Source organism: Eubalaena glacialis, chromosome 20, assembly GCF_028564815.1.
Source record: "Eubalaena glacialis isolate mEubGla1 chromosome 20, mEubGla1.1.hap2.+ XY, whole genome shotgun sequence".
Lineage (NCBI taxonomy): Eukaryota > Metazoa > Chordata > Mammalia > Artiodactyla > Balaenidae > Eubalaena > Eubalaena glacialis.
The window spans coordinates 32401827-32416893 of NC_083735.1; the positions used below are offsets into that span (position 1 = coordinate 32401827).

A 15067-nucleotide genomic window follows, 5' to 3' on the forward strand; every position below is an offset into this window, starting at 1 on the left:
CAGGTTAAGAGACTCCTGTCAAGAGTAAGCCAAGGAATCCTAAAGAAGTCTCAAACCAGGGATACCACGAGTGTCCCTGGAAAAAATCTGAGACCATTAAAGTCCTAAAACTCAATCTCTCTCTTTCCCTCTCTCTCTCTTTCTCACTTTAGAGCTCCAGAATTACCACTCCAGTCTGTGTAAAGCACATCCACATCAAAAAGCTCACAGCTGGACTTCCCTGGTGGCGCAGTGGTTAAGAATCTGCCTGCCAATTCAGGAGACACGGGTTCAAGCCCTGGTCCGGGAAGATCCCACATGCCACGGAGCAACTAAGCCCGTGAGCCACAACTACTGAGCCTGCGCTCTAGAGCCCGCGAGCCACAACTACTGAGCCTGCGCTCTAGAGCCCTCGAGCCACAACTACTGAAGCCCACGCACCTAGAGCCCGTGCTCCGCAACAAGAGAAGCCGCCGCAATGAGAAGCCCGCGCACCGCAACGAAGAGTAGCCCCCGCTCGCCGCAACTAGAGAAAGCCCGCGCGCAGCAATGAAGACCCAATGCAGCCAAAAGTAAATAAATAAATAAATATTTTTTTAAAAGCCCACTGCTCTCTCAAAGTAGCAATGACAAAAAGAAATACAGTTACTGTTTAAGACTTAAGCCCTAGTTTCCAAAACACAGAAGCCTGATTGTACTCATCTTGCTGGAGGGAACTGCGTATTGCTCGTCTTTTTATCCCCTTAGTACCCATCACAGTGTCTGGCACACAGTTGGCAAAAACACAGTAATAACAGGTATTGGTTTAAGGCACAAACACATCATTTTTTTAAAACTTGAGTCTTAGCCATGAAGAAATACATTATGTCCTTACTCGAAGTAGCCGAGTGACGCTAGGAGGCTCTTCCTCTTCATCCTTTGTGGTTTCTTCCTCTGTATCCTTGTTGGAAACCCCACATTTCACAGGCTCTTTGTGGACATCATCCATTCGATAAAAGATGTGCTCAAAATGAGAGCTGTTTTGCAGGGGTTCAATCCCATAACTCACATTCTCTATATGCAGCAAGCCTCTAAGTGTTGTATTACACGTACACAGTTTTTTAGAATGAAAAAAAAAAAAAACACAGGAAAAGGAATTAAGAAACCTGAATAAAAGTCCTACTTCTTAACATATGTAAGAAGGGGTAGAATGGTATAGAGAAAAACAGAGAGGCTTTAGAGGCAGGCAGACCTAAATTTAAAGCACAAGATGACTACTCACTAGCATGACTGCCTGAAAGTTACCTAACCTCTCTGAGGGTTTGCTGTATAAGGAAAGGCAATTCAGAACAGTGGCTAAAAGTGTGAAGTCTGGAGCCAGAGGACCACAGTTTGAATCCCAAATGTTTCCTACTAGCCTTAGTTTACATTCTCCATAGAGTTGTTCTGAAAACTAAATTATTTAATACACACAAAATACTTAGAACGTTGCCTGGCACACAGTAACTGTTCTACAAGTATCATTACTTAAATGGAGATAGTAGTCATAGCCATCTTACATAGCTGGTTTGAGAATTTAAAGTAATATTTCTTAGTTCAATCAATCATGCAAACAATCAACCAGCCCAGTGTCATACTGCCTGGCCCTTAATAAATTTAATTTTAATATTATTATCACTTCACTTGATACATGGTATGATTTCTCTGAACCTCAAATTGCTCACCTAAATATGGAAATAATCAGCCCCCTTCACAGTCATTATGCACCTTAGATGAAAGAATATAGGTGAAAATTTTATAAACCTAAAGGGTGACAGAAATTTAAAGTATGCTTTATTTTAAATATTTTAAATAAATAAAGTTTATTTAGTGGACTCAAAAAAATTAAATTTTTTCTTCAGTTATTAAAATTCATCAACTGCAAGAGTGTCCTAAATAAACATGCTGAAAATGACATCTGAAACACAGCTATAAAGACCTTCAGCAACATCAAAGTAAAATCTAAATTTAAGTCCCCTAAAATGACTTGATCTGGAGACAGAGATAGGTAAAGGGGAAAGAAATAAGGGAATGAAAAAAAAACAAAAAATTGATAAAGAAAATTCCTTACCTGAGTCCAAAACAGTTGCTAAGAGCAACGGATGAATTATAAACGCCCTCCACATATCCCCGATAATGACAATGATTCTAAATGATAAAAACTGTATTATCTTCAAATACTGTTACATTGCTGAAAATCATCATAGAAACTGCAGAGCTAACAAAATTATTTAAGGTCCATAAACTAAAAATTTTTATTATTGGCATCCCACAATTATCACATGGCATTCTTTGTACTATCTTCAGACTGTCTACTATCACCCTACAGCTACACAAATGTTTAGGCAGAATTCCAGAGGACACTAAGTACAAACAACTCTACTCCTATAACTAGAAGCAGAACAAGGAAGCATAACGTCATGTTTAACATTTTTAATCACAGGCAAGAAGATGCCACAGCAGCCAACTGAAATCCAATACAGAAGAGGACCTTGTGACAGGCTAATGACACCAAGGGGGAAAAAATTCAGTACACGGCAAAAACAGTGACTTTGATCCGATGATTTTCTTTTCTTCATATAAGCATACTGATTATACTATTATTATTATTATTATGTTATACATTTAACCATCTTTAAAAATTAAAGAGACTTTATCCTTAATCTTGAGCAAGAAATTGACCAGTGGAAATGCAAGCATATCACTTACTAATATCGGATTTTTTTAGTACACAATGAGATTTTTTCATCTTTAAAACAATTGTAAAGCACTAAAAAAAAAGCCAAGGGGAGTGGGAGGAGGAGGAGGAGGACCAGCCCTGCCAGACCTTATGACATATCATCAGGCCTTAATAATTAAAACAGTAGGGTCCTGGTGGTGCGTTAACTGAGAGACCAACTAGTGGAGCAGAATACAAAGTCTCAAAATAGACTGAAATACATGTGGCGCCTTACATGATAAAAGTGGCATCTCAAATCACTGAGGCAAAGATGCACTTTTTAACAAGTGGAGCTCAGCCAACCGGTTAGACATTCAAAAAAGGATAAAAGTAGATCCATACCTCACACCACACATAAGAATAAGCTCCAAATGGATCAAGAATCCAAACATTTAAAAAAATGAACCCATGAAAGAACTAAAAGAAAACATGGGTGAATTCCTCTTTAACCTGGTGTAGAGAAAGACTTTCTATCACTCAAAATCTAGAGTCAACAGAAGAAAAGACTGATAATTTTCACTGTATTAAAAAAAATTTTTTTAACTTCTACATTAAAAGAAACACCAAAAAAACAAAGTCAAAAGACAACTCAGAGACTGGTGAGAAGTATCTGTAACTTTTATCATAGATAAAACTATACTATATTATATATAATACAAAGAACTCTGAAACATTAAAGGGGAAAGATTAAACCCAATAGAAGATGGAGCAGAAGAGTTGAACAGACAATTCACAAAAGAAGATATAAAAATGCCCTTATATAAATGAAAAGATTTTCAATTTCACTAATGATACAGTAAGAACCCATGAGTCTATGCTGATATAAACAAATAAGAAGGAAAAACTCTTCCTTACAGTAGAAACCACCAGTGAATACAGAAGCACTGATGAAATTAGGAAATCGCCATTTTGACAACCATCATAACAACTGATTCAGGCAAATACTAAATACTAAAACTAGTGGGCGGGACTTCCCTGGTGGTCCAGTGGTTAAGACTCTGCACTCCTAATGCAGGGGCCCCGGGTTCAATCCCTGCTCAGGGAACTAGATCCCGCATGCCGCAACTAAGACCCAGCGCAGCCAAAACTAGTGGGTAAAAATGTGAGAAGCATTGGGATAGTTACTAAGCTTCAAAGTATCTAATCAAAAAAGACAAAACACAGTAACTTTACAGAGAAGAAACCTAGCAGACAACTCCTTAATCATCAATGTTAACACTGTCAGTGATAAACTAATTGCAGCACATGCTCATGATATGATACAGAGAACGGCTCAATGTCCCTTCAGGGTGGATTCCTGCCAAAAGTGCATAACCTGAATCCAATCATGAGTAAACACCACACAAACCCAAATTGCAGGACGTTCTACAAAAAGTCGGCCTGTACTTCTCAAAAATGCCAATGTTGTGAAATACAAGGGGAGACTACGGACTTCCGGATTAAACGAAAACGGGAGACTGCTGAGCACAACACGTGAACTTGGATTTCCTTTCACTATAAAGTACATTATTAGGATAATGGACCAAAACAAATACCAATAAGGTATGTAACTGAGTAACAGTATTGCTTCAATGTTAACTTCCTAATTTTGAGAATTATACTATGGTGACATAAAAGAAATTCTTGTTTTTAGTAAATTTACGCTGACGTATTTAAGGGTAAAGGGACACCAGGTGTACAATATACTCTTCAGGAAAAAAAAAAAGAGAGAGAAGAAGGGATAAAGTACACGTGATAAATGTTAACATTTGGAGAATCTAGGTGAAGGGTATGCACGAATGTTTTCTATTATTCCTGCAACTTTTCCTATAAGTCTAAAACTGTGAACATTTTTTTAAAAATTAAACAATTATGCACTAAACAACACAGGTGAAATTTCAACATTTTACAACTTTTTCCAGTGTGAGGCTATTTACAACCACTGTTTTCTTTCTAGTGCTTTGTAGTTAAAGTCTAGCTTTGATATTGTCTTCTCACTAGAGGAAAAGAAACACCTCTTCTATTACAGATGAGGTAGCACTTATGAGATAGTAATACAGTAACTCACAGCGCTCAAAAATTAAATGCTTTCTCACTTCCACTATAATAGAAGCTCTCATTTGACATGACTGAAATCCAGCACTTGATCACTCAATCTACCAACTTGATGGTATTTCTTTAATAACTTGGTTTTATTAAATCTTTCCAAAGCCTTCAGTTTAGTTTTTTAAAAAAACAACAAATCCTACTTCGCAAGTTTACAAAACATCCAATTGAATCGCATGATTAGAGTAAAGGTATAAATGGCATAAACAGTTTTGGAAACACAAAAACTGTAAGCAAAAAACTCAACTACCGGGAGGAGAAGTACTCAGAAGTATCTGAGAAGAGCCAACCAGCCACAAGAGCCAGCGAGCTTGGGGCCGTCAACAAATTTTTCAGAGGAAAGAAGGAGCATTAATTAACTGAGGGAGTTAGTTGAGAGACTTTCTAATGCATCTGCAAGGTACCCCAAAGTTCAACAACTAATACTAATTTGGAGTTTTATTTCACACAGCAACTCATATCAAGTGGTTATTAAAACTGTGTTTCTTTGTGAAAAATGGCCTTGTGAAAGATGCTGATGATGAAAGCCGCATAAGAGCTTTACAAATTAATTTAAATAACAGAATCACAGGGGAAAGCATTTACATTTTCTCAGTGTAACTTAACTGCATTTTATGAACAGAAGTATATTCCATGATGATATCTGACAATGTTGCCACACACAAAAACATCCCAGTACCAAAGTTTTAATTACTATCTCAAATCTATAGTCACACTTTTATCTATTTGAACAATATTCAATAACCAATAAGTGAAAGGCTCCATCTGGCTTAGTTTATATTTTTCAAACACCCAGGAAAACATAATTAAATTGTAATACTTTACGATAACAGTTGTATAAATTTCTATAAAACTGAAATCTATTTTTAGCAGTTTTAAGCATATAAACTTTCAATAATAGTAAAAAATAATATTTATTGAGTTCACAGTTGTCAGACTGACTGTTCTAAGTAGTATCTTACAAGTATTAACTCATTTAAGCTTTCCAATAACTCCATGAAGTTATAATTATTATTCCCATTTTAAGGTGAGGATTCTAAGGCATAAACAGATTAAAGAAACTTGACCAGCAAATAAATAATAGAGCCAGGAATCAAGTCCAAGCAATGTGTGTTACCAAAATCCAGGCCAAGAAACCGCTCCAAGAGAAAAAATGCCTTTTTAAAATCACTGCTTTTGTTGAGTGGCATAAATTATGTGGTCTTTGGTCTCATGCTATAGTAATCTTCGGATGGATGATTGGATGGATGGATGAACGGCTGAACGGATTATCTGTGTTCTGGTTTATGCTATCACACACATTTAAACCCCTCTACTATTTTGCTATTAAACAATGGACAAACAATAAAACAAAACGAAACAAATAAAGTAAAACAGTGGACAAACAGAACACTAAGATAAAGGAATCAGAAAACGGGCCAGCAAAGGATGGATCTAAGTCAGCATTGCCTTTTTTTTTAAGTACTAATAATTAATCTAAAATAAAGGTTTTCATAATTCAAAAAGAGTCATGTACCACAATGTTCATTGCAGCTCTATTTACAATAGCCAGGACATGGAAGCAACCGAAGTGTCCACTGACAGACGAATGGATAAAGAAGATGTGGCACATATATACAATGGAATATTACTCAGCCATAAAAAGAAACAAAATTGAGTTATTTGTAGTGAGGTGGATGGACCTAGAGTCTGTCATACAGAGTGAAGTAAGTCAGAAACAGAAAAACAAATACCGTATGCTAACACATATATATGGAGTCTAAAAAAAAAAAAAAAATGGTTCTGAGGGGCAGGACAGGAATAAAGGCGCAGATGTAGAGAATGGACTTGAGGACACGGGGAGGGGGAAAGGTAAGCTGGGACGAAGTGAGAGAGAAGCATTGACATATATACACTACCAAATGTGAAATAGCTAGCTAGTGGGAAGCAGCCGCATAGGACAGGGAGATCAGCTCGGTGCTTTGTCCACCTAGAGGGGTGGGATAGAGAGGGTGGGAGGGAGACGCAAGAGGGAGGGGATATGGGGATATAAGTATACATATAGCTGATTCACTTTGTTATACAGCAGAAACTAACACAACATTGTAAAGCAATTATACTCCAATAAAGATGTTAAAAATAAAATAAAGGTTTTGCCTTCCATTTATTTGAAGAGAGCTGCAAAAGTGCAAAGCTAACATAAACAATTCCACCTAGCAAAACATAACAAAGCTCAGGGGAAAAATAATACATGTTTAATGGTAGCAAAGATTTCTCATGAAAACTATAGCAAAAAGTAATAATATATAATACCTAACTGCCAAAAGGGACTTTAACACACTCTTCCCAACTAAAATTAGAAATGTTTATGCTCTAATTAAAAAACACATAAAGCAAAGTTGACATCTGCCAATTATTTCAAGTATTCCTGGCCAGTTCTGTCCTCAGGAAAACTCTGTTCTCTGATGCAAAAAGGACCACACTTCTTAAGAAAAGAATTGTTTTCAGCAAAAAATCAGAACATATAATAGGAAACAAGTGTTTGTTCTTTACTAAGTACTAATGGCAAGTCAAATGGTTTAATAAGCAAGTAAGATGTACTTTAAGAGGTATCCATTTTCAGCAAAATAAATAAAATAAAAAATAAAAAAATAAATCAAACTTTTCCCCTTCATAATCAGTAAGGATTAACATTAAATAGAAGATTATTTTCCTGGTCTTTTAAAAATCACTTGACCATGGAGAACCAGGAGAGCTGTAAGGTAATACAGTTTAATTTATGTCAGTGCACTCACACTCCCACCCCAGGACAATGCCATATATAATAATATCAAAAGAGGCCCTTGGGGAAGCACAAGGTAACAGTCCTGAGTACCTGAAGAGAACGCACTTTAAAATTATAATTGTTTTAAATTCTGCTATAGGGTCAAGAGGAAAATATATTACCTGTATATCAGGGTAGTCAGAGATCAGAGCCCCTTCCTTGCTGTAGGTATAAACTACAAAATCTTTGGGTAAAAGGTCCCTGCAAGAGGAATAAAACACACCATTTAAAATTATTTTATCTATTTGCAACTAAGGACACAACTTATAAGGCATTATTCCCAGAAGAGATGAGCAGGAATAAAAACTTTCACCTGATAAATTGTTATTCAAAGAAGGAGCTACCATAAAACTACAAGCTCATGAAGGGACTTGCATCTGAAATCATGCGCATTACTCCCTCAGAAAGAATGGTAACGCTGCACACTTGTTCTCACGGTCATAAAATGCTGGTTGCATAAAAAAATACGTAACATCCTTAAAGTTTTCTGATACATCTCATAGGAAAAGTATAAATTAGGTTATATAGTACATCATATTTCTAGAAGAAAATAAATGATTTTAGCCTCTTTTAAATGTCCTATATAAAGAAGCAGCACTCCTTTCCTTGACCTCCTAAGTATGGGGGCAAAATCTGTGTCAGCTGTTGGAGGAAACAATCATTGCTGATTCCTGAAGCTTCCTTCCATGTTAAGGTAGACTGATAGTGGAAACCACACGTGCAAAATAGGGTTAGCTTTGTCAACGAAAATATATCCAATGATGCTTGTTGAAGATGGTAAGGCGGACTTTATTATCGACATAGGTATAGGGACCACTGCAAAGGGATTTTACAGGGCGGTGGGGAGAAAGACCAGGCTCAACTCCAAATACAGCATGGGGAAGTAGGAATTTATAACCAAGGAGCATGGTGAGGGTCAGTGGATGGAAAATTACTAAAAGGAAACAACAGGGGTGAGGGGCATTCTGGCTAAACCAACCTAACAGATTCTTGCTGAGGACAGGCCAGGGTGATCAGACATCACTGGGCGGGGAAGGGGAGTGGAAGATAAAGAACCTGATCAGACATCCAGAGTGATCAGACATGGTGGGGAGGGGGAAGTTCTTGCTAAAACTAGATTTTACAACAAACTACACTGATGGACCTAGGAGAAGGTTCAGGAACCTGACTAAAGTTTGGTCAAGCAAAGAATCTTTGTCAGTCTCCCTTCTTGTTCAAGGAAAGAAAAGACATTCTTCTTTCCTCTGAATAATACAAGTCCATTTCCTCATTCAGTTGTCTTTTGTTCATTACAGACCAGCTGAATCATCTATTGGAACCTGATAGTAGAGGATATTTGCTGGGTGGTGCTAGCAGTCAGGCATTTAATGAGGGGTGTTGCTATGAAAAATAAAAGAAAAACAAAGATTACTAGTTAGAAACCCAGTTTCTGAGTCCAGGAGGAAGCCATCAAGATTTTTTAGACTTGAGCTTGGAGCATCTTCAGGTGTTAGACTGAGGTCGGCACTGGCCACCTGACACATTTTCCTAGTTTGCAGTTTGAATGTCACTGGTGATAACATCAGGTATTCTGATGAATTTCCTGAGAGGTCCACACAGCAGGAGGCATGAAGCTTGCCCATACATGATCTATTGTAATCTTTTTTTTTTTAAGTTTCTATCAAGTCTTCCAGCTGCAGCTTACAGAGTTTCAGGAAAAGGGCAGTTTTAGTTGTCAATGATTCCGAATCAGAAAGGACAAAAATTGGAAATGTTAACTTAGAGAGTTGTAGCCAGATACTGGAGGAAACTAGAAGAATTCAGGATTTGGTAAAGCTGGCAAAATGTTCAAGATGAAAGCAGCAACAGTTCACTATAGTTTTCCATTGAAACAAAAAAAAAAGCACGTTCTCTCTACAGTCACCCGCATTTCTGTGAAAGATAAAGTAAGACTAATTTGTTTGCAAGGAAGTTTGGTCTCATTAAACTTGGCCTGGTTATTTACATAAGTACAGCAAAAATAGTGATTGACCACATAGTACCTTGTGTGAGTTTGCTTTGCTGGAGCATTGCCTCTGAAGGCTAAGAAGCCAAGTCAAGAACTTGCCACCAGATCTGACAGCAATACCTATAGATTTGGGTGAATTCCTCTCTTCTGAAGGTCCCCCAAATATCCTGAGGTTCCTGGGTCTGCCAGAAGTGACCTTCCTTACTCACCTGTAAGGCAGGAAACCCTGAAAGCCAGGAACAGGATGGTTCTTCCAAGGGGAGCTGTATAAACATTGCCTTCTTAAAGTCAACCTTAGTTCCTTAGAGCTATCTGGTCATATCTGATTCAGTACCACATCATTCCCAAATATGACATTACAATCAAAGCCTTGGTAATATAAGCAAGGTTTCCAATTGCTTGTGTTACAAGGAGGATAGATTTTGACTGAACTTATGCAAATAACTATACTGCCGTGAATATAAGATGTGTTAACACTTCAAATAAACCTGATTAGTTCAACAACTCTATTTTTATAAGGAGAGAGACAAATCCTTTGAGACTTTCCAAGGGCCGTTTTGGAAATATTAAAGTTAGTTTGGGGTCAAAGAGACTCCACTTAGAATTTGATTTGGGGAAATTGTCAAAAATGCCAAAAGGTTTGAACACTTGACTAAATTGGATCACAGGTGTCACTGTGAAACAACACTTAGCTGTCCATTTAACCAAAGTCACAATTAAAAGATTTCAAAGGCAAATACAGAAAGTTACACAGTTACTAAAAAAAACAAAAAACAAAAAACTCTTAGCTCTCTTAATATTGAGAAGATCTGGTTTTCTTAAATAATCAAAGACCTGATAAACACATGACACATTGGAAATTATCTTAAAACACAAAATCTTATCTTCTCAAGCTGATTACTTAAATGTAAAGAAAAACAACCTTTTTTACCATTTCTTATTATGAGGAAACCAATAATCTAAGAAAACCTTGTGTTTTAACAGAGAAAGAAAACCAAATTCTGGTTTTGTATCAGTGTACTATTAATACTAAGGCAAATTAAACAAACAAACAAACCAAAAAACCTTACAAATAAATCCATCCAGTATTAGCCAGTTTTGACCACACAAGGAAAGATTCCTTTTCCAAGGTCCCTTTTCCACAAACTTGCTTTAGAAATTTTCTTACATCACTCAGTTTTTGTCCTACATTTTTCTTCTTTCTCATTCTAGAACAACAATTCATTCTACTTTGGGACAAAATTATTCTCTCTTACCCTTAGCAAAACATATCTTTCATACCCTTCCTTATCAAAAATACATCTTATATTTTCCTTGCATACAGTTTGTTTTCTTTACCCTTATTATTCCTAGTAGTTTCATTTCTTTATATTGATTAGATTTTTTAATCATTAGTAACTCTAATTTTCAGTAAAAACTAGGAAGCAGGCAATTGCAAACTGTCTGCTACATACTATCATTCTGTAATAATCAATACATTATTTCATAATTTCTAGAGATGTGTCTTTTTCACAGTACAATTCCTCATGCTTACTAACAGACCCAAATATATTTAGCTTCTCTATACCATATGAAAACAAGATGCCAAAAGTAAATAAAATTAAATTTCTCTTCAGCAATTAATATTTCAATATTTTATCTTATTTGGATATTATGTAGTCAATGATTATCCATCTTTGACTTAACTTTGTATAGCTTTAAGGTTTCAAGTTATGAAAAAAAATTTTGAAACTATTTTTCAGGAGGCATAAAACATAATTACCATTGAAAAGTTCATTTATAAACTTTTATTCCACTTACATCTATTTAATTTACTTGTTCTGAACAATTATACTTGAATTACTCATGAAAATTTCATGAGCCATTAATTAAACAAAGCTAGCCATCCATCATCTTGTTTTACCTGTTGACAAGTCATGCAAGTATCAAAAAAAAAAAAAAATCACAAAAGGGAAGAACAAAAAATTATACATTTATGGTTCTTCCCTCTTTTTTTTTAACTGCCATGCTTGACATCAAGCAATTCCTTTTTATTATACATTTTGTTCTAAGGGTTGATTTATAATTTATAATCTTAAATATCTGGTAAAGATAACATAAGCTTGTTTGAATAGTAAACATAGGTGGAAAAAATTGCATATCTGCATTACATATTTAAAGCCGACAACCCTGAAGTTGTCAGTTTATCAACAACTGTATCAACAATATAAGAACTAGCAAAAAGATTATTCAAGATCATGTGAACTTAAAAAAAACTTGGGTTAGTTTCTGTATTCCTGAGAGTTTTAAGAAAATAATTTATCTAAGTGCTCATTTATCTCTAAACCAATTTGAATAGAACTCTTCAAGGGATTTTATAAATTAATGTGATAATACCATCCAGAGGTAGGAAACTATCACACACCTATAACATACATATATATAGAAATACATAAACATACAGACGCAAATAGAGAACTTAGAGTTTTCATTTTAAAATTTTAGCCATGAGTCAGTAAAACAGCAATACAATCTCATTTGTTTATCTCCACTTCGTATTTTCGTCTGAACTGTCTCTGGCAAATGAAACAAGTTAAGGTCACCTGCCTACCAATACTTCTGGAGGAGACTTTTAAGATTTTCTTTTGCCATGATATGTAATCTTCCTTTGCTGTGGTCTAAATTTTAGGCAACAGACTGAAGAGACATCTAACTGCTGTCTGGATGTTTCCAAAGCCCATGTGAGTGGACACATCATTCAGTTCTATTTCCAAATAGCCTTTTGTTCTTCTTTTCAGACTCAAGTAGTTGCTTTCAAGGCTACCTGAGTTTCTTGAGAGCCCCCGATGGACGGCAAGGGACCAAAAATGGAAGTGACTGTGGGGAGCTGAGGGGCTGCAGTGGGAGGGGAAAGTCTGACGGGTGTGGACAGAGGGATGGAGGAGGTGGCGGTTTGAAGTGGGGCATATCAAAGGATCCAAGGGAACTGGGGGGAAGATTGATGGTGGTAAGAGGAGGACGGAGGAGCAGAAGCAACAGGGAGGGAGCAGTATTAGAGCAGTCAACCTGGGGAGATCTCAAGTTTCCAAAAGACGCCAACAAAGTTCCAAATTATCCTCAGCAAAACATGCCAACAAGAAAGGAAGCAGACAGAGCTGGCACAGCAGAGAGTCAGCAGGATGTGAGAAGAAGTGGTTTAGTTGGCTGAGAAGTTCCAATGGGGAGAAGCCAGATCCAAAAGAGAGAACAGAGAGACTTCACACAGAGTCAGGAAGAAAGGAGTTCCAGCCCAGGACATCAGAGAATAATCCCCATTCAGAACACGGAGCCAGGAGGACCTTCCAGCCCAGGAGGTACCTGTCGAAAGAAGCCTGGGTCTCTAACCCAACTTCAGAGGGTATACTCAAAACCGTAAAAATCAAGTCAGCTTCAACGGATGCTTGTCTGGAGCAATGGTTCAGGAGTCAGAGTCACCAATGGATCCCCGATCAGTCAGTCAGGACTGAAGACAAGGGCTTCAAGGTGCATACTTAGGGTCCAGAGTGAGAGGTCGGGGGGTCCAGTGATGAATCTGATCCTATACGAGTCATGGCGCCATGGCTGTCAAAGAAAAAAAATATTCAATGACACATGTTAAAGATGGTGAGGCCAAGCTTATTCAGGACCACTGCAATAGGTATAGGGACCACTGCAATGGGATTTTACAGTGGGGGACAGAGATCAGGCTCAACTCCAAGCACAGCATGGGCAGGCAGGAATTTGTACCCAGTGAGCAGGGTGGGGGTCAGTGGATGGAAAATTACTAAAATGAAACACCGCGGTGAAGGAAGCTCTGGCTAAACCGACTAACGGATTCTTACTGAAGACGGGCCACGGTGATCAGACATCACCCGAGGGGATGGTGGAAGATGAGGAATTTGATCAGATATTGAGGGTGGGGGGGTTCTTGCTAAATTCACTTAGCAGGGTTCTGGCTAAAACTGGATTTTCCAAGGAAGTGTAGAGATGGACCCAGGAGAAAGTTCAGTAGCCTGACCAAAGTCTGGTCAAGCAAAGAACCTGTGTCATTTGCAGCAGCAATGGAGCAGCAGTATACTTATCTCCAAGGCTTACGGACAAGTCAGGGATGCAGGTGCCAGCTAGTGGTTTACGACGTGACCCTTAACATTCTAAACTCCAGGCTCAGACTGTCTAGACTGTTTAAGAGATGGAGAGATCGATGGTTTACGTGCTGTTTAATCAGTTACACAGCCTGACTTTAGCCACGTGACCAATATAGTATAAAAGACCCCCTCGGTAAACGTGTGCCTGGGCTACCCTGAAAAGATGATGCTTCAGTCATATCTCAGTGGTTTGTAATCTGAAGACAAAGCACATCTGTGCAACTGAGAAAGGACCCTGGGGGGCTCTGTCTGGAAGTGTTCAAACCCCTTGATGATCTCCTCTGCTTTCTTTGTCCTGATGTCCTGTACCCTTTACCTTTATGAAAGTCTTCTTGAGTGAGCTTGGGAGTAGCCCGTGGAGTTTTGAGTCCTTTCCATTATCCAACCCTGTTCAGTCACCGCCCTGTCTCTCCCCTCTCTCTCCCCAACACATACACACTCTTTGCTCCCTCTGGTGGTGAATTTAAAAAGAATAAACTGGAGATGGTACTTGGCTTTGCTCTGCCCTTCCTCTTCCTTGCAAGTCACTGCCTGCCAGTGGGACCACAGATTCCGCCACGCTCCTCCAGGAGCAGGCCTGCCACCGTGCAGGCTGACGTGAGTGGCTGAATCTGCCTAATCCGGGGTTCAGGACGGGCAGGTCCATCAGGCTCTCATTCTATGGTAAATCCTCTAACCCAGTCCTTATCAATAATAAAAGCGGTATTTTGACCTCCTATCTAACTCACCCTTTTAGTTTATGTTTAAAGTTGTTGAGCACAGGCAGAGAAAAGGTGTGCTATCTTCTGCCCCACAACCCCCAGTCCCTGCCAAATAACCCAACAGAAGTAATTATGTCCACCCCTCTGCAAGGAGGCGTCGTATCTTTCAGCAAGGGATTCATGACCAAAAAAGGTTAAGACTGCCATTGTAGAGGCCCTGGGAGGAAAAAAATAAGCACTCACTCAAACAGAGTCCCCCCCTTCATTGATAGCCATAATAATAGGCTATCTACCCTAACTCTTTTTCACTAGTGATCATTAGCTTTGATGACTGCCTTTCAAAGACATTCAAAGACCTGGCCCCTCTTAACAAGTGCTTGGAAAAGTACATTTGCCCACTAATTCAAGAAGCATAGGAGGGACCTTCAAGATGGCGGAGGAGTAAAACATGGAGATCACCTTCCTCCCCACAAATACATCAGAAATACGTCTACATGTGGAACAAGTCCTACAGAACACGTACTGAATGCTGGCAGAAGACCTCAGACTTCCCAAAAGGCAAGATACTCCCCAAGTACCCGGGTAGGGCAAAAGAAAAAAGGAAAAACAGAGACAAAAGAATAGGGATGGGAC

General features: G+C 38.2%; 1 protein-coding gene and 1 non-coding gene across 2 annotated transcripts in view; one reads left to right on the forward strand and one right to left on the reverse strand.

Moving 5' to 3' along the window:
• Positions 1 to 15067, reverse strand: part of ADAM9 (ADAM metallopeptidase domain 9) — a 102142-nt gene that overhangs the window by 66353 nt on the left and 20722 nt on the right. The window contains exons 4-6 of the mRNA XM_061177174.1: positions 7727 to 7805; positions 2069 to 2145; positions 854 to 1049 (exon numbers count right to left, since the gene is read on the reverse strand). Of these exons, the coding sequence (XP_061033157.1) occupies positions 854 to 1049; positions 2069 to 2145; positions 7727 to 7805 (352 nt within the window). The remainder of the gene's footprint in view (positions 1 to 853; positions 1050 to 2068; positions 2146 to 7726; positions 7806 to 15067) is intronic.
• TRNAR-CCU (transfer RNA arginine (anticodon CCU)) lies at positions 3689 to 3761 on the forward strand. The gene has a single exon. It is a non-coding gene; the product is annotated as a tRNA-Arg (tRNA).